Here is a 27899-nt window from a genome sequence, read left to right as displayed (position 1 = left end):
AAGAGAGTTCCAGAAAAACATCCAGTTCTGCTTTATTGACTATGCCAAAGCCATTGAATGTGTGGATCACAACAAACTGGGAAATTCTTCAAGACATGGGAATATCAGACCACCTGACCTGCCTCCTGAGAAATCTGTATGCAGGTCAGGAAGCAACAGTAAGAACTAGAGCAACAGACTGGTTCCAAATAGGGAAAGGAGTACATCAAGGCTGTATATTGTCACCCTGCTTATTTAACTTATATGCAGAGTCCATCATGAGAAATGCTGGACCAGAAGAAGCACAAGCTGGAATCAAGATTGCTGGGAGAAATAACCTCAGATATGCAGAAGACACCACACTTATGGCAGAAAGTGAAGTAGAACTAAAGAGCCTCTTGATGAAAGAGAAAGAGGAGAGTGAAAAAGTTGGCTTAAAATTCAACATTCAGAAAACTAAGATCATGGCATCTGGTCCTGTCACTTCATGGCAAATAGATGGGGAAACAGTGGAAACAGTGAAAGACTTTATTATGGGAGGCTCCAAAATCACTGCAGATGGTGACTGCAGCCATGAAATTAAAAGATGCTTGCTTCCTGGAAGAAAAGTTATGACCAAACTAGACAGCTTATTAAAAAGCAAAGACATTACTTTGCCAACAAAGGTCCATTTAGTCAAAGCTATGGCTTTTCCAGTGGTCATGTATGGATGTGAGAGTTGTACTATAAAGAGAGTTGAGCACTGAAGAATCAAAGCTTTTGAACTGTGGTGTTGGAGAAGACTCTTGAGAGTCCCTGAGACATCAAAGAGATCCAACCAGTCCATCCTAAAGGAAATCAGTCCTGAATATTCATTGGAAGAACTGATGCTGAAGCTGAAACTCCAATACATTGGCCACCTGATGCAAAGAACTGACTCACTGGAAAAGATTCTGATGCTGGGAAAGATTGAAGGTGGGAGGAGAAGGGGATGACGGAGGATGAGATAGTTGGATAGCATCACTGACTCAATGGACGTGAGTTTGAGTAAACTCCGGGAGTTGGTGATAGACAGGGAGGCCAAGTGTGCTGCAGTCCGTGGGGTCACAAAGAGTCAGACACAACTGAGCGACTGAACTGAATTGAACTGAAGCACCCTGAAGGTAAGAGATCAAGTCATACTTATCTACATACCCACAGAGCCTAGCACGGTGCTGGTAAGCATTCAATAAAACAATTAATGAATGATTGAAACCTCAGTTTGGACAGAGTAAATTTTGTTATGCGTTTCCCTGGTGGTTCAGTGTTAAAGAATCCACTGGACAATGCAAGAGATGCAGGTTTGATCCCTAGGTGGGAAGATCCCCTAAAGAAGGAAATGGGCAACCCCCTCCAGTATTCTTGCCTGGGAAATCTCATGGACAGAGGAGCCTTGCAGGCTATAGTCCACAAGGTTGCAAAGAGTTGGGCATGACTTAGCAACTAAACAACAGCAAAAAAAAACTTTTTTTTTTTTCTGACTCTCATGGTAACTCCACAGACTTTCATGGGAAAGTCTAAAGGTATAGAGACAACCATCTCCCTTTCATCTCTCCATCAGAACCGTGGTTCTCAAATGCAGGGAGGAAGTATGTCCAGAAGGCATCTGGCTATGTTAGGAGACATTTTTGTCAGTCACAACTGGAGAGGGTCCTACTAAGCATTTACTGGGGATGCTGCTAAACAACCTACAATGCCCAGGACAGTCTCCATAACAAAGAAATAACCAGTCCAAAATGTCAAGTGACTATGTTGAGAAACTCAGCATTAGAGGAATCCAAGTGAGCTAATCAAGTACGGGTCCTAAATTCTTCCACCAGCCTCCTAAATAAAAGTTTGACCTAAAACCAAAGAAAGAATATCAACTGCCAACAATTTACAAGTATAGCATTCTGCAACCTGGGGCTGCAGGTCACACAGCTAGTTAGTTTAGAAATAAAAGTCTCACTCTGAACCAAACACTCCTGAAAACTTTCTTAATTCTGGGCCAGCTGATCCATTCATCTAATCTGAACATGACCAGTAGCTAATCAACCACTAATTGCTCTTGATAGCTCACTTTCTGTGCCTCAGCAGGACTGCCTGTGGCAGGAGAACTCTGTCTTTTAGATGTTGTTTTGATAATGATTTAACTCATCTTTATCATTTCCCTGCATTCAGTTACATGGCTCAGCTCTTCTTTGTCGGACTAGGCCTGTTTAAATATTAATTTTAATCTTGGTTAGAAGCAATTTGCAACATAACCTGATGGGAAGATAATGAAACAGCATCCTTAACAGTCAGAAGCAAGAAAAATAAACAACCGTGACCTTCCCCCTTCTTTTTAAATAAGCCCTGAATGTCATTCCAAAGAGACTGCTCCTAGAACCATCTGCAACCAGCACACTCTTGTTTTTAGTACCTTGGGTACTTCCAGATTTCCCAGTCCACAACCACTCTTTTTTCCGCTGCCTTGTACAAAACACATGTTAACCATCAGGCATACGACAGAAGAATAAATGGATTTCAGGCAAGCCAGCAGGGGAAACAGAAGGTAAACTTTGTCAGCTATAGATATGAATGTGGCAGAGAAAAAGAAGTATGAGAAAACAGAGGCTGATCTGGAGGCAAGCTTGAGGGTGAGGATAATTTACGGGGTAGAGCACGTTTGCTGTAAGAAAAAGCTAGCTTGGACCATGCTTCTAATTGTCTGTAGTTCTCATTTCCAGAAAAGACAAAGGAGGACAAAAGGAAGCAAGGAATGAGGGGAGGAAGAAAGGGTAAAGTGAGGAAGGAAAAGAGAAAGGACACTGAAATAAGCATTTATTCAATACCTACTACACATACAATGCTATATATTGATACTTTGTCATTTGTTATGTTATTTAACCCTCACAAAGTCCTCACAAAAGGTACTTACTTTTATCTGTATCATAAGATATTGTCTCCAATTCTCAGATAAGGAAAGTGAAGTGCAGAAAAGTTAAGTAACTTGCCCAGGATCACAGAGTTGGGATTCTAAAACCAAGCAGGACTCTGTGGGGCTCCCAGGTACAGAGGCCTTCCTGTTTCCCATTTCTTGTAGGCAAGACTCCAGCCTCCAAACCTTCCCGAGTTCCAGAAGGCAGATTCAAACAATTGCTAATCAAGGGAGAAGCAACCAAAACCTGAGGCAAGATTACAGGTACCAGAGAAACTCGTCAAAATTAGACCAACCACCTGAGTCAGATTAAGGGCTGCAAACCCTGCTCACACCTTCGTCTTGTCAGAGACCCCAGCTTTGAATCATTGTTATAAAACCCCTCATCAAATCCTCTGAATTGGAACACTTAGTTTTTAGAAGCAGGAGTCAGCTGCATTCCCCTCTTCCCTGACAAAGTAATAAAACTTTCCTTTTCTACTTCACCCAAAACTGTCTCTGAGATTTGATTCAGCACTGGTGTATAGAGAGGCAGAGTTCTCAGTAACAAACTGAACACAGATATCTTGTCTCAAAGCCCAGAAAAAACAGAAGGGGTAGCCTCTGGAAAGATAATGTTAAAAATGTTAAGAAAATTCATTCTGTGAACACATGATCAGGCATGATAGGAAACTGAACTGACATATGAGGCTGCATGATCCACAATAAGATATCCAATCCCTATACCTACTTCATAATGTATTCCTTTCTTAAGTTATATAATAATTATTCCTTTACTTTCTCAAGAGATAATTGTGGAACACTAAGTATGAGCAAGGCACTGTGCTAATTGCCATCAAAGGTACACCTGTGAACAACGCATGTTATTCACAGTCTAGTAGGGAAGAAAGGGGGAGAAGGCGATGGCACCCCACTCCAGTGTTCTTGCCTGGAGAATCCCATGGACGGAGAAGCCTGGTAGGCTGTAGTCCATGGGGTCGCACAGAGTCGGACATGACTGAAGCGACTTAGCAGCAGCAGCAGCAGCAGGGAAGAAAGGGGCTTCCAAGGTGGCTCAGTGGTAAAGAATTTACCAGCCAATGCAGGAGGCATGGATTCTATTTCTGGGTCAAGAAGATCCCCTGGGGAAGGAAATGGCTATTCACTCCAGTACTCTTGCCTGGGAAATCCCTCAAACAGAGCAGCCTGGAGGGCTACAGTCTACCGGGTCGCAAAAGAGTCAGATGTGAGTTAATGACTAAAAAACAAGGAAGAAAGACAAGTATACATGCAATTAAAATACAATTTGATAGATGCTACAGCAAGTGAAACCCCAAAGAGGTATAAGAACATGTAAGTATTGACAAGGAGGTCTGTCAGACACAGTTTCAAGTTAAGGCTTAAGGCATGAGTAAGAAAAGTCCATGACATTGAACAGGAGGAAGTGATCAAGGCCATTCCCAAGAAAAAGAAATGCAAAAAAGGCAAAATGGTTGTCTGAGGAGGCCTTACAAACAGCTATGAAAAAAACAGCAGCAAAAGGCAAAGGAGAAAAGGAAAGATATACCCATTTGAATGCAGAGTTTCAAAGAATAGCAAGGAGAGAAAAGAAAGCCTTCATCAGTGATCAATGCAAAGAAACAGAGGAAAACAATACAATGGGAAAGACTAGAGATCTCTTCAAAAAAATTAGAGATACTAAGGGAAATTTTCATGCAAAGATGGGCACAATAAAGGAAAGAAATGGTATGGATCTAACAGAACCAGAAGATATTAAGAAGAGGTGGCAAGAATACACAGAACTATACAAAAAAGATCTTCACGACCCAGATAATCATGGTGGTGTGATCACTCACCTACAGCCAGACATCCAGGAATGCTAAGTCAAATGGGCCTCAGGAAGCATCATTACAAACAAAGCTAGTGGAAATGATGGAATTCCAGTTGAGCTATTTCAAATCCTGAAAGATGATGCTGTGAAAGTGCTACACTCAATATGTCAGCAAATTTGGAAAACTCAGCAGTGGCCACAGGACTGGAAAAGGTCAGTTTTTATTCCTATGCCAAAGAAAGGCAATGCCAAAGAATGCTCAAACTACTGCACAATTGCACTCATCTCACATGCTAGCAAAGTAATGCTCAAAATTCTCCAAGCCAGGCTTCAGTGGTATGAGAACCGTGAACTTCCAGATGTTCAGGCTGGATTTAGAAAAGGCAGAGAAACAAGAGCTCAAATTGCCAACATCAGTTGGATCACTGAAAAGGCAAGAGAGTTCCAGAAAAACATCTACTTCTGCTTTATTGACTATGCCAAAGCCTTTGACTGTGTGGATCACAACAAACTCTGGAAAATTCTGAAAGAGATGGAAATACCAGACCACCTGACCTGCCTCCTGAGAAATCTGTATGCAGGTCAAGAAGCAACAGTTAGAACTGGACATGGAACAACAAACTGATTTCAAATAGGGAAAGGAGTTCGTCAAGGCTGTATATTGTCACCCTGTTTATTTAACTTCTATGCAGAGTACATCATGAGAAACGCTGGGCTGGAAGAAGCACAGGCTGGAATCAAGATTTCTGGGAGAAATATCAATAACCTCAGATATGCAGATGACACCACCCTTATGGCAGAAAGTGAAGAACTAAAGAGCTTCTTGATGAAAGTGAAAGAGGAGAGTGAAAAAGTTGGCTTAAAGCTCAACATTCAGAAAACGAAGATCATGGTATCTGGTCCCATCACTTCATGGCAAATAGATGGGGAAACAGTGAAAACAGTGTCAGACTTTATTTTGGGGGGCTCCAAAATCACTGCAGATGGTGATTGCAGCCATGAAATTAAAAGACGCTTACTCCTTGGAAGAAAAGTTATGACCAAACTAGACAGCTTATTAAAAAGCAAAGACATTACTTTGCCAACAAAGGTCCATCTAGTCAAAGCTATGGTTTTTCTGGTAGTCATGTATGGATGTGAGAGTTGGACTATAAAGAAAGCTGAGCACAGAAGAATTGATGCTTTTGAACTGTGGAGTTGGAGAAGACTCTTGAGAGTCCCTTGGACTGCAAGGAGATCCAACCAGTCCATCCTAAAGGAGATCAGTCCTAAATATTCATTGGAAAGACTGATGCTAAAGTTGAAACTCCAATACTTTGTCCACCTGATGCAAAGAACTGACTCATTAGAAAAGACCCTGTTGTTGGGAAAGATTGAAGGCAGGAGGAAAAGGGGACGACGGAGGATGCAACGGTTGGATAGCATCACCAACTCAATGCATATGAGTTTGAGTAAACTCCGGGAGTTGGTGATGGACAGGGAGGCCTGGCGGGCTGAAGTCCATGGGGTCACAAAGAGTCGGACACCACTGAGCAACTGAACTGAACTGAATTGAAGATAAGTGAAAGCACCTTTCTTCTGTTAACACTGAGTTTGAAGGAATTGCACATGTGTGTGCACACTCTGACTCAAAATAATATTCTAATTCCAGGTCATAAATGGAAGACCTCTGTTGCTCCATCTGCCACATTATCCATAGACAATACAGCCAATTTCAGAGCATGTGGTAAAAAGCCACATTGGACTAAAAGTCGGATCTGAATTTCAATCCAAGCTTGCCCAAGTTCTGACTGAGTAACTTTGGAAAAGTAATTTTAACCTCCCTGAGCCTAAATTTGCTGCTGCTGCTGTTGCTGCTGCTATTTAGTCGCTAAGTCGTGTTCAACTCTTTGTAACCACATGGACTGTAGCCCACCAGGCTCCTCTGTCCATGGGGATTCTTCAGGCAAGAAACTGGAGTGGGTTGCCATTTCCTTCTCCAGGGGATCTTCCCAACCCAGGGATGGAACCCAAGTCTCCTGTTTGGCAGGTGGATTCTTTACCTCTGAGCCTGGCAAGTCCAAGCCTAAGTTTACTCATCTTCAAAAGGAATTAAGCTAAACCATTTCTAAAATCTTTCCCACTTTTAGCATAGATAACGTAGGGTTTAAACTGATAGTTTTAACTCTAATGACTTCTAAGTACACACCACAGCTTGCTAATCAGAAATTGGTTAGAAACTGTCAGTATTTTAGACTTTTATATTGATGATTATTTCAAGTTACATTTAAAAAAAAAATGAACTCACCACATGAATTTTACAATCAATATTAAAAGAAAAACTGACATCATAAATGGAAATAGATCAGCTTTGGAAAAATTGAAATGAAAAGGTAAAGTTCCAAAAGGGAAAAAAAAAGAACATGTTTAAACATAGTAGTAGTCTTCTAAGCCAAATCCAAAGTTCATTACAGTCTCCAAATGAAATGTTAAAAGATAGAAATTTTCCTGACCTTAGCATAATATCTAACTGCCTACAAAAATAATAATAAGACCAACAGAAAAGCTGAATTCCAATCTTAATAATATTTCATTATTATTGTAAAAGTTGTACAAAAGATTTTACATTATTATTGAAAAACCTGAAAAAGTTGACAGGTCAACTTTTTTAAAGTGTTCATAAGTCAAATGTAAAATGGCATTCAAAATTACAATGAAATGCAAATTCCCTGGTAGTCAAGCAGTTAGGATTCGGAGCTTTCACTGCCCTGGTCCAGGTTCCATCTCTGGACAGGGAACTGAGATCCCACAAGCTGTGCAGCACCGCCAGAAAGGTATAATGTGATGATAGAGTGATGTGTAATTGGACAGTAAGCAACAAAAACTCCATGCTGCCTTGATTTTAGAAATGGGAAAAATTACACCTGCAGACCTTCCCTACCTCGTGAAGATTACTGAGTTAACAATTATAAAGGTGCTATACCTTGGAAGAAAATTAGCAGTGCAACAGGAACAGGGAAAGAGGCTATGGTACCGTTTTCTTTTAAATCATTTTAGTAAAAAAGATGATTAAACTCACAATTTTAATAACAATATAAGAATCAACTTGGGTTTTCAATGTATATTTTACCCCAAATTTCAAAGTGAGACATATAAAGTTAACACAAATATATAAATTCATTTGTCAACTCTTAAAATTAATTTGATATTACATATCTGCAGTTTTTAATGAAATAATTTTTAATAAATTCCTTTTTGTTAAATAAGACTGACCCAAAATTAGAAAATATTTATAACAAAAGAAGGGAGGGAGGGAGGAAAGGAGGAAGGTATCTGAAAAGATATTTTCTCTTTCCTCCCTCCAATATTTTGAGGGAGATAGAAGCTCCAATACTTTGGCCACCTGATGTGAAGAACTGACTTATTGGAAAAGACCGTGATGCTGGAAAAGATTGAGGGCAGGAGGAGACAGGGATGACAGAGGATGAGATGGTTGGATGGTGTCACCAACTCAATGGACATGAGTTTGAGCAAGCTCTGGGAGTTGGTGACAGACAGGGAAGCTGGGCATGCTGCAGTCCATGGGGTCGCAAAGAGTCGGACATGACTGAGTGACCAAACTGAACTGAACTGGACTTGTAGCCTGCCAGGCTCCTCTGTCCATAGATTCCTGTAATATATCCAGAATTATACTAGATATTTTAGATTAAAGGGTAAATATCACACAATCAGGACTCTCAAGGTGTTCATAGTCTAGAGGTAGGTATTTACGAAGAAACCTACAGGAAAGAACAACCAACAGGCACATGGCAAAGTCCCTTTGGTGCAATCCCATAAAACTCTAGACCAACTCCAGACAGGTGACAACTTACAGAGAGCCCGGTTTGATTCAGGAAAATTAATCCAAGACACAGGAAGATTGGAAGCAGTCCTAGGAAAGAACAGTTTCTAGCAGACTTACTTGGGCAAAGGGCACTGTTCTCTCCTGCCTGAAACACACACTTCCCTGATAATATTACCAGGATAATGGGAGGCAGGGTAAGCTACAGTGATAGTTTGACCCTGGGATGTTAAGCCAGTGACTGATTTCCTGTTAGGCTTTTGGTTCCTTTTGCTTCAGGGCACAAGTAAGACTAAAGACCCCCTGGAGAACTGAGAAAGCAGATGGACGAATAAACTCTACACTTTAAATCTTAAATCAATATAGAAGGACAAATAGACCTAAGTGGAAGATGTAATGGGGGAAGCAAAGAGGAAAAATTTAACTGTTTTTGTAGGGAGTGTCAAAGGGGAAGATGGGGATGAAAGTTTAACAGAGTAGTGACATTGTGCTGAGGTTTGAAGGATAAATAGGAATTTTCAGCATTATACACACACACACACACACACACACACCCCATCACAAAGGCAGAGGAAGCATAAAAGAATGCGTGTGGTCCCAGTACTAGAATGGTGGGTCCTTAAGTTTAGGATGGGTGTGGAAAAGATGAAGCAGGAAAGATTCTGAGGGGTCAGATTCTAGAGAGTCTGATATACCTTGGTGTGGAATTTCTATTTTGTCCTAGGTAGAGGTGATGGAGGAGAAGGCAATGGCACCCCACTCCAGTACTCTTGCCTGGAAAACCCCATGGATGGAGGAGCCTGGTAGGCTGCAGTCCATGGGATCGCTGGGAGTTGGACACAACTGAGTGACTTCACTTTCACTTTCACTTTCCTGCATTGGAGGAGGAAATGGCAACCCACTCCAGTGTTCTTGCCTGGAGAATCCCAGGGACGGGGGAGCCTGGTGGGCTGCCGTCTATGGGGTCGCACAGAGTCGGACACGACTGAAGCGACTTAGCAGTAGCAGCAACAGCAGAGGTGATGGAGGGCCATGACTTTAAGACTGTGAAATGATCAAACATGCATGTTGGTAGTAGCATATCTGCAATACTGTGAAAAATAAGTTAAGAGATGACTTAGGCCTTATGCAAAGAGACCTTTTAGTGTACAGGTAGTTCTAATCCATACTAGAAATGAGGAGTGCTGAATTATATCTGTGACAGTGAAGGTAAAGAAAAGTAGATACTATCAGGATCAGTAGTAATGACCAACTTCATTTGCTTGAGCAGAGGCCTGTAAAAGAGTGTCAAGGATGACTCCAGATTCCCCACTTGTGCAGCCAAGTGGATAAAGGTGATGATAAATAAAACCTCAACTATAGAAAATTATATATGAACGAAACTAGTGTAATCTGCAAATGAAAAGTTGGATTAGGACAATGAGATGCTTTGTTCTATTACATGCAAAAAAATTTTTTGATTGAGGCTACATTTAGGTTTAAATGCACGTTCTTTACTAGTTAATAACTTTGAGTAGATTATTTAATTTCTATAAAGTTAGTCTTAGCCAACATTAATTTGTTTATAATTCATCTTGTTTCAAAGAAGATTTAAAGTAGTTTATAAAACTACATACATTTCAACAAAACAAAGTATATATAGAAAGATGATGACAGGAAAGAAGAATAAAGATGTGAAAAACAAAATTAATTCACAAATGCATAATTTATGATTCCATAGTCTTACATAAGAAGTGGGCTCATTCTCAGTTTTGAGCTTCCAAGCTACCCTTCCTAGCTTAAAAAAAACTAAGATCATGGCATCCAGTCCCTTCACTTCATGGCAAATAGAAGGGGAAAAGGTGGAAGTAGTGACAGATTTCCTCTTCTTGGGCTCTACAGATGGTAACTGCAGCCATGAACTTAGAAAATGATTGCTTCTTGGTAGGAAAGCTGAGACAAACCTAGACTGTGCGTTAAAAAGCAAAGACAGCACTTGGCCGACAAAGGTCCATATGGTCAAGGCTATGGTCTTTCCAGTAGTCATATATGGATGTGAGAGCTGGACAGAAAAGAAAGCAGAGTGCCGAAGAATTGATGTTTTCAAACTGTGGTGCTGGAGAATACTCTTGCGTGTCCCTTGGAAAGCAAGGAAATCAAACCAATCAATCTTAGAGGAAATCAACCCTGAAACACCAAGATATATCAGAAGGATGAATGCTGAAGCTGAAGCGCTAATACTTTGGTCACCTGATGTGAACAGCTAACTCACTGGAAAAGACCCTGATGCTAGGAAACACTGAAGGAAGAAAGAGAAGGGAGCAACAGATGATGAGATGGTTGGATAGTATTACCAATTCAATGTACATGAACTTGGGCAAATTCCAGGAGATGGTGAGGGACAGGGAAGACTGGAGTACTTTAGTTCATGGGGTCACAAAGAGTTGGTCATGACTTGGTGACTGAACAATAACAAGCTATCTACCCATATGGGAAACCCAATGAGTTTCATGACTTATTTTGTCTATTGTTAGCTAGTGACACTCAGAAAAACTTCATCAGGTACTCATAATGCAGATACTTCATAAAAGAGTGATCAGCATGAGAAATACATCCTTGAACCTCATATGACTTCATATATCAAGTTTTTCAATGCCAGTCAGCACTAAAATAGCTAAACACAAATCAGCAAAAGCATGTCTATGTGGGGTCAAAATAATAAGCTGGATAAAGAGCTATCTCAGGGTCTGGATGATACTAGTCAATCTAATCACACTAGGACCACAGCCTTGTCTAACTCAATGAAACTAAGCCATGCCAGTGGGGTGACCCAAGATGGGCAGGTCATGGTGGAGACATCTGACAGAATGTGGTCCACTGCAGAAGGGAATGGCAAACCACTTCAGTATTCTTGCTTTGAGAACCCCATGAACAGTAGGAAAAGGCAAAATGATAGGATACTGAAAGAAAAACGCCCCAGGTCAGTAGGTGCCCAATATGTTACTGGAGATCAGTGGAGAAATAACTCCAGAAAGAATAAAGGGATGGAGCCAAAGCAAAAACAATACCCAGCTGTGGATGTGACTGGTGATAGAAGCAAGGTCTGATGCTGTAAAGAGCAATATTGCATAGGAACCTGGAATGTCAGGTCCATGAATCAAGGCAAATTGGATGGTCAAACAAGAGATGGCAAGAGTGAATGTCGACATTCTAGGAATCAGCGAACTGAAATGGACTGGAATGGATGAATTTAACTCAGATGACTATTTTATCTACTACTGCGGGCAGGAATCTCTCAGAAGAAATGGAGTGGCCATAATGGTCAACGAAAGAGTCTGAAATGCAGTACTTGGATGCAATCTCAAAAACGACAGAATGATCTCTGTTCGTTTCCAAGGCAAACCATTCAATATCACAGTAATCCAAGTCTATGCCCCAACCAGTAACGCTGAAGAAGCTGAAGTTGAATGGTTCTATGAAGACCTACAAGACCTTTTAGAACTAACACCGAAACAAGATGTCCTTTTCATTATAGGGGACTGGAATGCAAAAGTAGGAAGTCAAGAAATACCTGGAGTAACAGGCAAATTTGGCCTTGGAATACGGAATGAAACAGGGCAAAGACTAACAGAGTTTTCCCAAGAAAATGCACTGGTCGTAACAAACACCCTCTTCCAACAACACAAGAGAAGACTCTATACATGGACATCACCAGATGCTCAACACCGAAATCAGATCGATTATATTCTTTGCAGCCAAAGATGGAGAAGCTCTATACAGTCAGCAAAAACAGGACCAGGAGCTGACTGTGGCTCAGACCATGAACTCCTTATTGCCAAACTCAGACTGAAATGAAGAACGTAGGGAAAACCACTATACCATTCAGGTATGACCTAAATCAAATCCCTTATGATTATACAGTGGAAGTGAGAAATAGATTTAAGGGCCTGGATCTGATAGATAGAGTGCCTGAGGAACTATAAAATGAGGTTCGTGACATTGTACAGGAGACAGGGATCAAGACCATCCCCATGGAAAAGATGTAAAAAAGCAAAATGGCTGTCTGGGGAGGCCTTACAAATAGCTGTGAAAAGAAGAGAAATGAAAAGCAAAGGAGAAAAGGAAAGATATAAACATCTGAATGCAGTTCCAAAGAATAGCAAGAAGAGATAAGAAAGCCTTCTTCAGCGATCAATGCAAAAAAATAGAGGAAAACAACAGAATGGGAAAGACTAGAGATCTCTTCAAGAAAATCAGAGATACCAAAGGAACATTTCATGCAAGGATGGGCTCGATAAAGGACAGAAATGGTATGGACCTAACAGAAGCAGAAGATATTAAGAAGAGATGGCAAGAATACACAGAAGAACTGTACAAAAAAGATCTTCACGACCCAGATAATCACAATGGTGTGATCACTGACCTAGAGCCAGACATCCTGGAATGTGAAGTCAAGTGGGGCTTAGAAAGCATCACTATGGAGGAGAGTGCATGGAGGCGGGGGAGGGCAGTGAGGGCCTACTCTTGTTCTCTGTCTAGCTGTGACCGGCTGAGGAGGCGCAGCGGCATAGGGAAGGTACCCTTGCCGGGCTACTACAGCACTAGGGTGTCAGTTGGTCCCGCCCAGAACACATTTTAAAAAAAAAAAAAAAAAAGAAAGCATCACTATGAACAAAGCTAGTGGAGGTGATGGGATTCCAGTTGAGCTATTCCAAATCCTGAAAGATGATGCTGTGAAAGTGCTGCACTCAACATGCCAGCAAATTTGGAAAACTCAGCAGTGGCCACAGGACTGGAAAAGGTCAGTTTTCATTCCAATCCCAAAGAAAGGCAATGCCAAAGAATGCTCAAACTACCACACAATTGCACTCATCTCACAGGCTAGTAAAGTAATGCTCAAAATTCTCCAAGCCAGGCTTCAGCAATATGTGAACCGTGAAGTTCCTGATGTTCAAGCTGGTTTTAGAAAAGGCAGAGGAACCAGAGATCAAATTGCCAACATCCGCTGGATCATGGAAAAAGCAAGAGAGTTCCAGAAAAACATCTATTTCTGCTTTATTGACTATGCCAAAGTTTTTGATTGTGTGGATCACAATAAACTGTGGAAAATTCTGAAAGAGATAGGAATACCAGACCACCTGATCTGCCTCTTGAGAAATTTGTATGCAGGTCAAGAAGCAACAGTTAGAACTGGACATGGAACAACAGGCTGGTTCCAAATAGGAAAAGGAGTTCGTCAAGGTTGTATATTGTCACCCTGTTTATTTAACCTATACGCAGAGTATATCATGACAAACGCTGGACTGGAAGAAACACAAGCTGGAATCAAGATTGCGGGGAGAAATATCAATAATCTCAGATATGCAGATGACACCACCCTTATGGCAGAAAGTGAAGAGGAACTCAAAAGCCTCTTGATGAAAGTGAAAGTGGAGAGTGAAAAAGTTGGCTTAAAGCTCAACATTCAGAAAACGAAGATCATGGCATCAGTCCCACCCCTTCATGGAAAATAGATGGGGAAACAGTGGAAACAGTGTCAGACTTTATTTTTCTGGGCTCCAAAATCACTACAGATGGTGACTGCAGCCATGAAATTAAGACACTTACTCCTTGGAAGGAAAGTTATGACCAACCTAGATAGCATATTCAAAAACAGAGACATTACTTTGCCAACAAAGGTTCATCTAGTCAAGGCTATGGTTTTTCCTGTGGTCATGTATGGATGTGAGAGTTGGACTGTGAAGAAGGCTGAGCGCCGAAGAATTGATGTTTTTGAACTGTGGTGTTGGAGAAGACTCTTGAAAGTCCCTTGGACTGCAAGGAGATCCAACCAGTCTATTCTAAAGGAGATCAGCCCTGGGTGTTCTTTGGAAGGAATGATGCTAAAGCTGAAACTCCAGTACTTTGGCCACCTCATGCGAAGAGTTGACTCATTGGAAAAGACTCTGATGCTGGGAGGGATTGGGGGCAAGAGGAGAAGGGGATGACAGAGGATGAGATGGCTGGATGGCATCACTGACTTGATGGACGTGAGACTGAGTGAACTCCGGGAGTTGGTGATATACAGGGAGGCCTAGCGTGCTGCAATTCATGGGGTTGAAAAGAGTCGGACACGACTGAGCGACTGATCTCATCTGATAGGAATGAAAAGACTACATGCTTATTCCTCCCTACATGAGGAGATTCCTCATAAACAGCCCTAACTTCAAGTTACTCAAGGATACCATCGTGCCAACTTCCCATCCCTGAGGGATTCTTGATGGTTGACTTGACCTCTGGTCTGTCAGTGGCCATTCTCAAGGTTCTTCAGCCTTCAGTTCAGTTCAGTCACTCAGTCGTGTCCGACTCTCTGCGACCCCAAGAATCGCAGCACGCCAGGCCTCCCTGTCCATCACCAACTCCCAGAGTTCACTCAAACTCATGTCCATCGAGTCGGTGATGCCATCCAGCCTTCTCATCCTCTGTCGTCCCCTTCTCCTCCTGCCCCCAATCTCTCCCAGCATCAGGGTCTTAGTACATACAAATACCCAGTTTTCAGAAATACAAGATGTAGCATAAAACCACACTAAATAGGACCAGCTGGAAGAAAGCCTAGACTCATGAAAGTTCTCAATATTCAAAAGATATTCCATTACTTTAACATAATATAAACAATTAGCTAAAAATATTACCATTAGAATTCTTCAAAGGCTTGTTTTAGTAAGTTATTTCTAATTAATATACTTTTCTACCATTTAGTGCTGCCAAAAACTTAAAAATGGCTTGTTTGCCAAATGGTTTAAATAGGTTACATGCTTCTCTTGATCCATATAAACTTATGTATAGTCAATTAATTTGCTTATCCATCATACTTAAGGCATTGATTCAGAATCAGGTGAAGAGAATTTACAGAGGTTAAAACATAACCAGTCTTGACCTTAGAATTTGGCATGTGAACCACATGTCTTTTTGTCTTTGGGTTGTGTCTATAGATTACTAAATTAAGTTTGTGTGTCAGAAGTATGATAATTATTCAATGCAGAATTTCTATTGCATGTATTTTAATGTAAGTCTTTCTTAAGACTAAGAAGGGCAAGAGAAGGGGTGAATTCCAGCATTATTCTTTTTTTATTTAAATTTATTTTTAATTGGAGGATAATTGCTTTACAATATTGTGTTGGTTTCTGCCACATATCAACATGAATCAGCCGTAGGTATATGCAACACCACTCTTTATAACTTCAAGTCTGTCCTACCTTCCACAACTAAGATATCCCTGGACAGGTTTATTTATGAACAAAGATCTTTTTTAAATAACATAATGCTTCTTTTTTAGTCCTAGATATTCTTTCAGTACAGTAAAGGTGTTAAATCAGCAGAATCAAAGTCATTGCCATGGAAAAAGAATGTGATAACATTTTTATGCAGCCAAACAAAGTAAGTATGAATAAGAGTATGAGAACAGTGGATAAAAAGAAAAAAGAACTTAATGCAAAGTGAAAAGTACTGTTAATACCAGAACTTGTGAAGTATGAATGTTCATTAAGTAGCTTTTATAGTGTTTTCTAATTTTATGATTCATGATATTCTTAAACTAATACTAATAAAATGTATATATAGGCTAACTTCATGACTGTTGAGTTTTTTTGTAGGGCAAGCCTAGAGTGATAATACACTTTTAATAAACTTTTAATGTCAATTTAAAAATCTTACTTTTATCTCTGGATTTGGACATTCAAACACAATCCAATGAACTGCCAAATGTACATAAAAAGAACCTGTCCTTCAAGTTTTTTAAATACATAAATTTTAAATTGCTTCTTATAAGACTGGATTTAAAATTTCTCATCCTTTCACTCAACAAGCACTTAGGGCAGTCGTGACTTAGTTCAGAGTCTTCCTTGTCAGATAATGCACACATCGACAGTCGGACTATGAAGGGTGCGACTGAAGTCCTAATGGCCAAAAGAGGCCACGGGCAAAATGGCTGAGAGACTACCCAGCCTTTCTTATTAAAGAGCTAGAGCTTAACAAATCATCCTGTTCTTGATTATTTCTTTCATAAAACTGTCAGACAGATGCAGAATAGGAATCAGCAATATAAAATTGTGGTTCCCCAACTGAATCAAGGATTTTTTTTACCATAACTTTAATGTCCCTCTAATGTCATGGGCCCAGTGGGAAACAATGCAAGTTTATAAAAATAGTAAAATACAAGGGGAACCAACAGAAGGCAGGACAGGGAGGTGGGGAGAGAAAGCAAAGACAAAAAGAAAAAAGCCTGTCTTTATTTGAATTTAATTTTTAAACAGCTGTGCCTCATCTAAACGTAGAACAATGGCATAGGTCAAACAGACTCTTTCAGAAGGAGCTTGCTAGCTCCTCTCTGAAAGAATGAAAAAAATGATGGGGCTATCCCAGGATTTCTTGGCCTCGGCACTGTTGACAATTTGAACCAGATAATTCTTTGTTGTGAGGGCTGTCCTGGGCATTACAAAATGTTTATCATCATCCCTGGTCTCTACCACCAGAAACCAATAGCACCACCCCAGTAATGACAATCAAAAATGTCTTCAAGACACTGCAAAATTGCCTCTGGTCAAGAACGACCAGGCTTGCCCCTACACAAAATATTTTTAAACTTGTCCTTAGTTCCTTCTGAGCTTTCCAGCTGACAGAATGGACTGCCACAGTCAGCAACATGATGACTGGCACACTTTCCTCTCATGGCAACTTTCTCCTACCGTGGTATATTTTATTAAATATTTCATCAGGAAATCCATTTCTGTTTCTCTTCTCATACTATATTTAATATTTTAAAGATAATCTGTTTACAGAAATAAAAGGCAAAAAAGAAACATCCTTATAACTAAGTAATACAAAACCATTGTACATTAATTCCCTCCTTATCTCCCCAAGAAATTGTCCTAGAAAGCAGCCAAAATTTAAAATAGTGAAAGAAAGGACTTCCCTGGTGGTCCAGTGCTTACGATTCTGCCTGCCAATGCAGGGGACGTGGTTCCATCCCTGCTCCAGGAAGATTCCACACACAGTGGGGCAACTAAACTCACGCATCCTAAAGCCCGTGCTCTGCAACAAGAGAAGCCACTGCAATAAGAAGCCTAAGCACCAACTAGAGAGTAGGCCCACTTGCCGCAATTAGAGAAAAGCCCAAGTGCACCAACAAAGACCCAGTGCAGCCAAAAATAAACAAATCCATTAAAAAAAAGTGTACAGTTCAATGGTTTAAAAAAATAGTGAAAGAGAAGTTAAAGACCACCTCACAAAGCAAATGACAAAAGCAAGGAATGAAACCTGCCATCCTTTCTCCCATCTTAAAAAAGTTTTCTTTTTTCTTGATGACTACTGCTCCCAGCCACAGCACCATTTCTTTGCTTCCTTTGCCACAAAACCCCTCCAAAGAGTTGACTCTGATGTCTCCAATTCTTCTCCTCCCATGCTCTCTTGACCTATTCCAACTGCCCTTGTCAAGGTCTTCAGTAACCTTCACAGTAATAAATGCCATGGTCACTTCTTAACCCTCATGTTACTTCATCAGCAGCATTTGACACAGTCGATTATTCTTTTCTACTTTGATACACTTTCTCCCTTGGCTCTGGGACCCCTCACACTCTTGACTTTCCCCTTACTCACCAGTTGCTCTTTCTAAATCTCCTTTACCAGTTTCCACTCCATCTCCCTTCCCTCGTAATAATACAGTAACCTTGGGCTTAGATCATGTCTCTCAGACTACTCACTTGCCAGGAAATGAGTGCTTATTCAGCCTAAGGTCTTACCACCTAGGTGCCAATGTCTCCCAAATTCACATCATCAGCCCAGCCTCTCCCCCAGACTCCAGATTCATGTGTTTGACCTCCTACTTGTCATCTCCACTTGAAATCAAATGAACACTTCAACTCATATGTGTCCAAAACGGATCTCCTAAAAAAAAAAAAAAAAAAAACTGAACTCCTTTCTCACTAAACTTGCCCCATCCACAATCTTCCAATACCAGCTGATAACGACTCCATCCTATTAGTAGCTCAGGTCACAAACTATGGAATCATCCATGACTCATATCTTTCTCTCACACAGCCTGTTAGTTCCGGAAACCGTATTAGGTCCACCCTCAAAATATATTCCCGGTCTTTCCATTTCTCAGGCCCTCTGCTGCTACCACCCTGATAGTTGCCACCATCATTTCTCAACTGAAACATTGCAAGACTCTTTACTGGTCTTCTAGCTTCTCTCTTGCCCCATGAGGATATTTTCGACATGGTAGCCACAGCAATTCTTTTCAAACTGTCAGTCAGAGCCTATTATTCCTTTGTTCAAAACCTTAAATGATGCCCCATTTCATTGAGGATTAAAGTCAAAGTCTTTAAAATTGCCCACAGGGCCGCATGTGATCTAGTCTTCCCTCACTGTTCTGCCCCCCTTTCCTATTTCTATTCTCTTTACTAATTTCACTCACTCTCCTTTCTGTTTATCAAACATGCCAGGATACTCTCACCAGGGGGTCTTTGCCCTGGCTTTTATCTCTTTCTGAAAGATTCTTCCTCCTCCATAAAAACTACTTTGTCTCCTTCAATATTATGTTTCCAATTAAGTCTACCTAACCATCCTATTCAGAGAAGGCAATGGCACCCCACTCCACTACTCTTGCCTGGAAAATCCCATGGATGGAGGAGCCTGGTAGGCTGCAGTCCATGGGGTCGCAAAGAGTCAGACACGACTGAGCGACATCACTTTCACTTTTCACTTTCATGCACTGGAGAAGGAAATGGCAACCCACTCCAGTGTTCTTGCCTGGAGAATCCCAGGGACAGAGGAGCCTGGTGGGCTGCCATCTATGAGGTCGCACAGAGTCGGACACAACTGAAGCAACTAAGCAGCAGCAGCAGCAATCATCATATTAATAGCTCACCCTCCCACATCAGGCCATCACCAGCCCTCCAAATCCCCCAGATCATGCTCTATTTTTTTCCTCATGCTGCTGCTGCTGCTGCTAAGTCACTTCAGTCGTGTTTGACTCTGTGCGACCCCATAGATGGCCTCCTACCAGGTTCCTCTGTCCCTGGGATTCTCCAGGCAAGAACACTGGAATGGGTTGCCATTTCCTTCTCCAACGCATGAAAGTGAAAAGTGAAAAGTGAAAGTGAAGTCGCTCAGTCGTGTCTGACTCTTAGCTATCCCATGGACTGCAGCCTACAAAGGCTCTTCCATCCATGGGATTTTCCAGGCAAGAGTACTGTTGTGGGGTGCCATTGCCTTCTCCATTTTTCCTCATGGTACATTTCAATTTTTAATCTCAACAGTTTATTCATAGTCTGTCTTCCCTACCTAAAGGCTCCATTTTGTATCCCAAATACACTTCTAGCACAGAGTAAGTCTTCAGTTAATATTTGTCAAGTGAATGAAGAAATGAGTGAGGGGCTGAAATAAAGCAGACTAGTATTCTACACTGAAGTAGAAGCAATCACAGGCTTCTTCATGTTTACTTTATCCTCTTTCTCACTCTCCTTGTTATATATCAAGGGACTAGTTGGGCTGGGAGGGGGCAGGGACTCCTTGGTAGGGAGAAGTAGATAAATATAGATGGAGAAGGGTTTACTGGGAGATTTTAGGTTTTAAGGGACTTTTTGTCTTTTGGGTTTGGAGGGCTGTTGGAGGACTTGGGGAGCATTTGTAGTCTATCACTCTCATTTTTTCGTTTGGTGGGGCTTTTATTTGGAAGGTACCTGCCAAACCAAGTGAACTATAGAGGGCAGAGATTAGGACCAATCAAAGAAGTAGAGGAGAAGGAATCAAGCTACTGAAAGGAACTTAAGGGAAACAGGGAAAAGAGAACTTCAGGTTTTTAGCCCAGCTCTCTAAAGTAATAAAGAGAACTAAGATTCAGGGCCAATGCCAAGACTAGTAATGAAGACTGTGAATTCAGTGTTCCTTTTATTCCCAGGAGCCTGGAAGTAGCAGCTAGCTTAGGGGAAACCCTGGAGTAATTATATAAATAAGAAAGTTAATCTTTTATATATAAAAGATATGTAAATATAAAGATTAATAATGATATATTAATCTTTTACATACAAAAATTATATAAATAAGTAAATTGTTATAGTGGAAGGTTTTAAAACTGTATATGTTTTTTCACACATACATGGTCTCCCCTACTATTTACACACCAATAAGAGGGTCCCTACCTCCCAAGATAAAGGTATAAAAGTAATGAACCACAGATATATTGATTATCCAATGTTGTGTAACAAACTTTAGTGGCTCAGCACAACAGTAACCATTTACCATCTCTCACTGTTTCTGCAACATTGGAATCCAAAAGTAGGCTGGTTGGGTAGACCTAGGTAAGGATTTCTCATGACATTCAGTTAGATGTTGGCTAAGGCTATAGACACCTGAAGGCTTAACTGGGCTAGAGGGTCTGTTCCTAAGGTAGGTCGTGCACAAGGTGGGCAAGCTGAAGTTGACTCTTAGCAAGAAGCCTCAGTTCTTTCCCACATGGGCCTCTCCACCAGAATGCCTGAGTGCTTTCACAACTTGGCCGCTGGTCTTCCCCAAAGTGAGCAGTATAAGAGAGCACCAGATATACAAGAGCATGACAGAAGCCGCCATGTCTTTATGTACAACATAGCCTTCCACCACACGCTACAGGCCACATACAGCCCCAACTCAGTGTGGGACAGGAGTATGTAAGGGTGTGAACACCAGGAGCCAAAAAACTGACGCCATCTTAAAGGCTAGCTACCACAGCAGGCAAATGGCTTTCCACGTGAATGGCAAAATGACTTGAATCTACCTCAGAGGGGACCCATATGCATCTTTTCCAAATTATACCACTTCAAAAAATGAGAATATTTGTTCACTTTGTCTGACCTCCCTATCCCTAGAGAGGCCCTAAAACCTCTGTACAATATCACCATAGCATTTGTGGGCAGTTAGCCTACTTTGTTAGCAATGTATTTCTAATTTTTAAAGTGGATCACAAACAATAAAGTTGTGATACTTCTGAGGAAAGTGTATCATCCTCTTGATTCAGCATGAAAAAGCAAAATTGATCTCCCTTTCTATGTTAGACTTGAGAGATCTTGAGGAAAGTGAACAGGCAATAAAACACTGAATATAACTCAGCTATTAAAAAGAACGCATTTGGATCAGTTCTAATGAGATGGATGAAACTGGAGTCTATTATACAGAGTGAAGTCAGTCAGAAAGAAAAACGCCAATACAGTATAGTAACGTATATATATGGAATTTAGAAAGATGGTAATGATGACCCTATATGCAAGACAGCAAAAGAGACACAGATATAAAGAACAGACTTTTGGACTCTGTGGAAGAAGGCAAGGGTGGGATGATTTGAGAGAATAACATTGAAACATGTGTATTATCATATGTGAAATAGATCGTCAGTCCAAGTTTGATACATGAAATAGGGCACTCAAAGCCAGTGCACTGGGACAACCCTGAGGGATGATGGGATGGGGAAGGAAGTGGGAGGGGGGTTCAGGATGAGGAACACATGTACACTTATGGCTGATTCATATCAGTGTATGGCAAAAACCACTACAACATTGTAAAGTAATTAGCCTCCAATTAAAATAATTAATTTTAAAAAAACACTGAACATAATCAAAGGAGAGTGTGTCATACAGCTTGGTTATGCCTTTATCCACAGTACAAAATTTATTCTTAGACCCCAAGAAAGTACCTAATATCTTTATGTCTCAATTTCCTTATATATAAAATGCAGACATGATCACACTCGCATGTACAGAGTGAAATCTGAATTGACATTGGGAACTGAGCTCTAGTTTAAATACATATCAAGATATGCCTATAATATGCCTATACATATCTCTCTCTAGATATATAGAGAGACATATCCTGACTTATACATAATATGCAATTACAAATAATACACTTGACCAAATTCCTTATATAGACTATTCATATTTGACAGCATTACTCACCTCTTACTATAGCATTTCTCCACTAACTCTATCAACACTGAGCCTTTCTTTTAACTCTAACCTACTATGACTCTCAGCGCTATGAAAAAAATCTGATGTCATAAACACATTGTGTTATGGTACCACTAAGGACCAAATCCATTCTTAGTTACATAATCCCTGAGTACTACCAGCCCTGCCAGCCTCAAGAGTCCAATGGAGCACAAAGAAAACAGGGATTAAACAATGAGGGGACTAAACAATGTCCTGAAGCTACAAAAATTCCTAACATAGTTTTCATTATTAATTGCTGGCAAAAAATGCAGACAGGTGAAGGTGGAGAGGCAGTGGAGGGCTTTAAAATTATGATTTACACATCTTCTAAATACCATGGCACCTTCAAGGAATAAATGCTTATGGGGCAGAAAATCATCCAACAGACCCAATCTCCTGCCCCCTTCCCCACTGCCAACATCTCCACAGCAAGATAGAGACCCAGGAGTATAATTTCCCTGCTGATTAGATGTCAAGCAGATATCTCCAACAAATAGCAGTTTTTATTATTACTTTTTTTATGCTATTTTCATCTGCGAGGTTTATAATCCATAAGAGCTACCTAATAATAAGTAAAATCAAACAGCTTTTTTAAAAAGCCTGTGTGCTTTTATTGTTATAAATGCTTCACAAGTAAAAAGCAGTCAAAAGCATAAAGACACCCTGATTTGAACTTCCTTAGTGCTTGAACTAGAGTGTTTCTCTTGGCACACTCTCACATCAGGCTTCTGCTTCTCTTGGCAAAATCATGAACCGGCTGATGTTGTCTCAGAGGCTTTCTCACGTCCCCTTTCCAAGCATCACTCTTCTTTCATGGACCCCTTTCGGTTACCTAGGAGCCTCTCGTGCTGCCTTCCACATTCCACCTACTGTTCTAGGCTCTTTGTACTCCTCCCTTCTACCATTACAATATGCTTTTCCTAAGATTTACTTGCTTTGAAAGGATTGTTGGGGGATGGGGAATGAGGATGATGACTTTTACCAAAATGTTGAATTGTTAATAGTCCTCATTATCTTTAGAATTGTTTCCTTAAGCAGAGATTCCTAGAAATGCTATCAACATCTCAGCCCCAAATATTGCAGGTAAGAGGGCTCTCAGCAGGAGGTCTCAGTTCCTTGATTATAACTAGACCTTTTAGAAAAGTGAAATTCATTGGGTAGGGACTTTACTTGGCATAGGGTGTTGACGTAGGAAAACTGCTCTCCCTGAAACCATCCTCAAGCATGAGAATGAAGCCCTAAATGCCTAGTGAGCATCCAATAGGCTTCTCACTGCACTTAAACTAAAATCTAACTCCTATTTAGGGTCCAAAAAGTCTGGCCTCTCCCTACCAGTCTCTACCTAACATACTGCTCTCCAGCCAAACTGGCAGTTCTTCTGTATTTGAACGTGCCAAACCACAATCTCATTCCTGCCTTAAGGCTTGCAGAGCCATGTTCCAGCTCTTGGCAGGTAAATTCCTCATCATTTGGTTTCCAGCTCAAATGTCACAATCTAAAGTAACCTCACACACACACACATACACACACACACACACACAAATAAAGTAACCCCACAATCACTTTCCATAATATGTCCTATTTTATTTTCATGATATTAATCATTGTAAAATTTTCTTATTCAGGTATTTGTTTACCTAGTCTTTCCAAGCCTTCCTCTTAATATACCCTTCATTGGGAATCATGTTTATCAATGCACAGAACCTAGTACATATCCAGTAGTCAATAAAATTGCTGAATGAATGCATAAATAGATGAATCCCAGCATAACTTAACCTTTAAATGTGAATGAGAATCCTTGTTGTACTAATAATACTGGGGGAGGAGGGTTAGTATCACTATAATCAATATAACTAACCTATTTTTATAAGACTTTTATTGAAATGGACTACAGCATATCTTTTCATTAAAATATTATAAATATTGGATTGACAAATATTCTTTTATAAAGGTCATTTTATAAAATGTCTTTTAATGAGTGCCACAAATGAAAGCTAGTATCTTCTGTCAATATTAAAAGACTATTTCCCTCTGGCCAATTTCTAGCTTTCTAGATGTGTAGTGTCTGTTGCAAGGACTACAGGAGCCAATGAGCAACTTGCCTGTCACATGCTCTAACAAATCGTCTTTTCCCACACACAGAGTAGCTAAGCAGAGAAAACAGCTCTGGATAGAGGATAACCAACATAGGCGGGATGTTGCTAAACGTATAGTTTATTATTCACAAAGTTCACCCCAGCCTGCCAAAAAAACTAAACTGGCAAACAAAAATGCCCTAGCATTTAGCAGTTTGGTTTAAGTTGGTTGTAGCTTAGAAGCAGATGTCTGGGAGCAGTTCAGCAAGCCAGCAGTCAGATGCTTTTGTAGAGTGCTCCTCTTAAAAGGCAACATTGAGGCAAATTAATGGATTCCAACTTCCTGGGCTTGCCTTTGAACTATCACAATTAACTGTGCTTTGCTAAAGGGAAACTCCAAGGATTTTCTCAAAGGTTTATTTTCTTCTAAGAAAGAAATGGTAATCTGGTTTAAAGAAAAAGAAACTCAGCATTAGTAGAGAGAGAGAAACACACACACACACACACACACAAATCAGTAAGAGTTAAATAACATAACTTTTAAAGAAAACATGTAGTATGAGAAAATCTTATTTTTAAAGAACTACAATAAACTTTCTTGAGACATTTCCTAGGAAAGCCTGGTTATTAATTCCTCCAAAAAATCTCTTAACATTTAAATGACAAAACTCTATTAATTACTGGTCTTCAATTAGTTCACCATCTAGTTAAATTTAAAGAAATACAATCCTATTTTGGCTTACAAATCAAAAACTTCTTTGTGTTCAGGGAGGGTAGTAATGAGATATGTTTCATCAAACTGTTATACTAGTTCACTTATTAATTTGGCCTCAATTGTATCTTTTTGCATGTCTACCAAGATTAATTTCAGGGTAAGATTGTCTCCAGTTAGCATGTATTGTAAAACTGGAAAATTTTTTCCACTCTTCATGGATCATTTACAATCTGCAAGGTTTGGGGTGGGTATGAAATGTATTTCTGCCAATGGATAGCCGTTCAGCAGTGCTGAAAACCAATCCTTCTGTTTCATTCATGGTGCGATATGGTTCCATAAAAAGGAGTGAACCAAAAGTGCAGCTAATGCACCCTGTCAATCTGGGTTTAGACTAATTCTTTGAGATTATCATAAGAAAATTGTTTGTAGATGAATATATGAATATATTCTTTCATTCTTTCTTTAGTCATCTACCACTGTAAACATGTACTAATTCATTGGGAGAGAAAAAATCAAGTTTAAGGCCTTTTCTATTTTACAGGAGCTGTATTATTTTTAAAGAAATGCATTGTACTAAAATTATATATCTTACAGTTTAGAGCAGAAAAGAGAAAATCCTGGGTGTTTCGTAGCAACATCTAAAAGATTAAGGATCATGGTTTGAAACCCTTTCCAATAAGTGATTTGAGTACTCCGCAGCAATTAAAAGGCAAGCTGAAGCACCAAGATAAAGTTGTGTCCCCCTAGTGACCTCTAGAGTAGAGCTAAGCTCCCACAAGCAAGACTTGGGGAAAAAAGGAAGCAGCAAGCCAAAGCCTGGAGCGCTGCTGCAAACCAAACCTATATTTTCAAGAGTACATCCCTTCGCATCTCAGAGTGTGGTCCTGTTTTATTAAACCCCAAGGCGCGATAAATCTCCGCCTCCCGGGCTATCAGGCCCATTGGGTTGAAATCCAACTTCAAAGGCCACTGCTTCCCCCTTCCCACCAAGCTCCGGTGCAGTTCCCCCAGCACAGGCTTCCTCACCGCGCATGGTGCCGAGCTCGTTTCCACCTCTCTGCAGTGCTGCAAGACCACCTCTCCGCCACCGCTAGCTCCCCGGCGTGAGAGTCGAAGCGCTAGGCAGCCGGCCAGCGGCGACCTCTGCTAGTCCGCGCTGAGGTCGCGGGAGGCGAGTGCACCAGCTCCCTGCGCGCAGCGCGGCGCTGGGCGAGTCCTGGATACCCAGCTCCTGCTGGACGCCGCCTACGAGGCTCCCTCCAGAGTCCAGCTCCCGACCACGCCGCGATGCCTGAAGTCACCCCAGCAACAAGCTCATCCTTATCCTCCCTGCCAGCGCTTCTCCCCCTCTGAACTTTTCCAACTTTAGAAGCCCTGGTTCCAAAGGAGCAACAGGGGCCCGCCTCAACGACGGGAGTCACTGCCCGCCTCAGCAGGTCGGGAAGAGGGGAAAAGCCTGCAGGGACCCGACCCGTAAGCAAATCCCCTTGACCATGGGGAAAAGGAGAGCCAGACAGCTCCTATCTCCTCTTGAGGCTGGAGGTTGGGGAAATTGATGCAGAACTTGTCACCCTAGGATGAAGGTACGGAGGGAGGAGGGAGGTTGGGAGGAGAGAGTAGTAGAGATGCACCTCGAAAAACTCTCTCTCTCTCTCTCTCTCTTTCACACACACACACACACACACACACACACACACGGCCTGATTCCGAAAAGGTTAAGACCCAAGGAGCCGAGTCGCTTCTCTCCCCACTGCCCTGAGAGGGTAAGGTGCAACAGATACCCAAGCTCTTGGAGTGGGAAAGGAGTGGGGTGAGGACAAGAGTCTCCAGGTTTCCCCGGGTTACAAAAAGGGGACAAACTCCTATCGGAGTGTCCCCGGAGGTAAAGGAAGGTGCAACAGTTCTCCCCACCTCCCGGAGAAGGAAAACTCTTCCCCAGCAGGCAGCCTTCCACTTGGCCAAGCCCGGATGTAAACAGGCTAGCCACAGGGGCGGTCGGCGGGTGGGAGGTGGGATGGAGCGAGGTGAGAATGGAGCGTTAACTCACCCTTGATGCTGGGGGGCTTTCTCTTCTTGGCCATCTCCTGTCCCCTCCCCTCCCCCAGACCCCCGGAGCGTTTCCTCCTGCTGTCACCCAGCTCCTGGAGCGGGCACCGTGGAGGGCTTCCAGGCGAGCTCTCGCCGCGGCTCTCAGCTCAGCGAGCTCTTTGTTGCTGTGATGGCATCTGCGAGGCGGCGGCGGCGGCCCGGCTGCGCGCTCGGCTCTGCTCGGCTCGGCTAGGGCGGGCGCCGCCGCCCCTCTGCTCTCCGCCGCGCGGAGCTGGTGAAGCTCGCGCTCGCTCTGCTGCGGCCGCTCAGACTGCGGCGGCGGCTGTGGATGCTGCTGTGCTGCTGCTGCTGGAGGGGGCAGCGCCGGGTCCCCCGAGTGCCCGCCCAACACTGACCTCCCCTTTTCGCACACCCTCCCTCCCCTACTCCCCCACCCCAGGGTGTCCCGTCTGAGCCGCCGGCTCCAATCCAACCAGTGACGGCGCTGTCGTCCAGCCGCCGCTGCTGGGGACGGTGATGGTGGCGGCGGCAGGGGACTGCTGGAGGAAGTGGGGGTCC

At 41.7% G+C, this 27899-nt stretch overlaps 1 protein-coding gene across 4 annotated transcripts in view; it reads right to left on the bottom strand.

The window, feature by feature from the left end:
- The window catches only part of SLC44A5 (solute carrier family 44 member 5), a 427045-nt gene extending 399374 nt beyond the window's left edge, over positions 1-27671 (bottom strand). Inside the window, exon 1 of one of the 4 annotated variants that reach the window (XM_059884629.1) lies at positions 27340-27671. In XM_059884629.1, the coding sequence (XP_059740612.1) occupies positions 27340-27373 (34 nt within the window). In that variant the 5' untranslated portion in view covers positions 27374-27671. 4 annotated transcript variants of the gene reach the window in all.
- Between the last annotated feature and the right edge of the window lie 228 nt (positions 27672-27899).

The sequence above is a fragment of the Bos taurus genome, chromosome 3 (genome assembly GCF_002263795.3).
Source record: "Bos taurus isolate L1 Dominette 01449 registration number 42190680 breed Hereford chromosome 3, ARS-UCD2.0, whole genome shotgun sequence".
NCBI classification, from domain to species: domain Eukaryota; kingdom Metazoa; phylum Chordata; class Mammalia; order Artiodactyla; family Bovidae; genus Bos; species Bos taurus.
The sequence above is the reverse complement of the archived record's forward strand: the minus strand, read 5'-3'. Positions and strand labels throughout refer to the sequence as shown.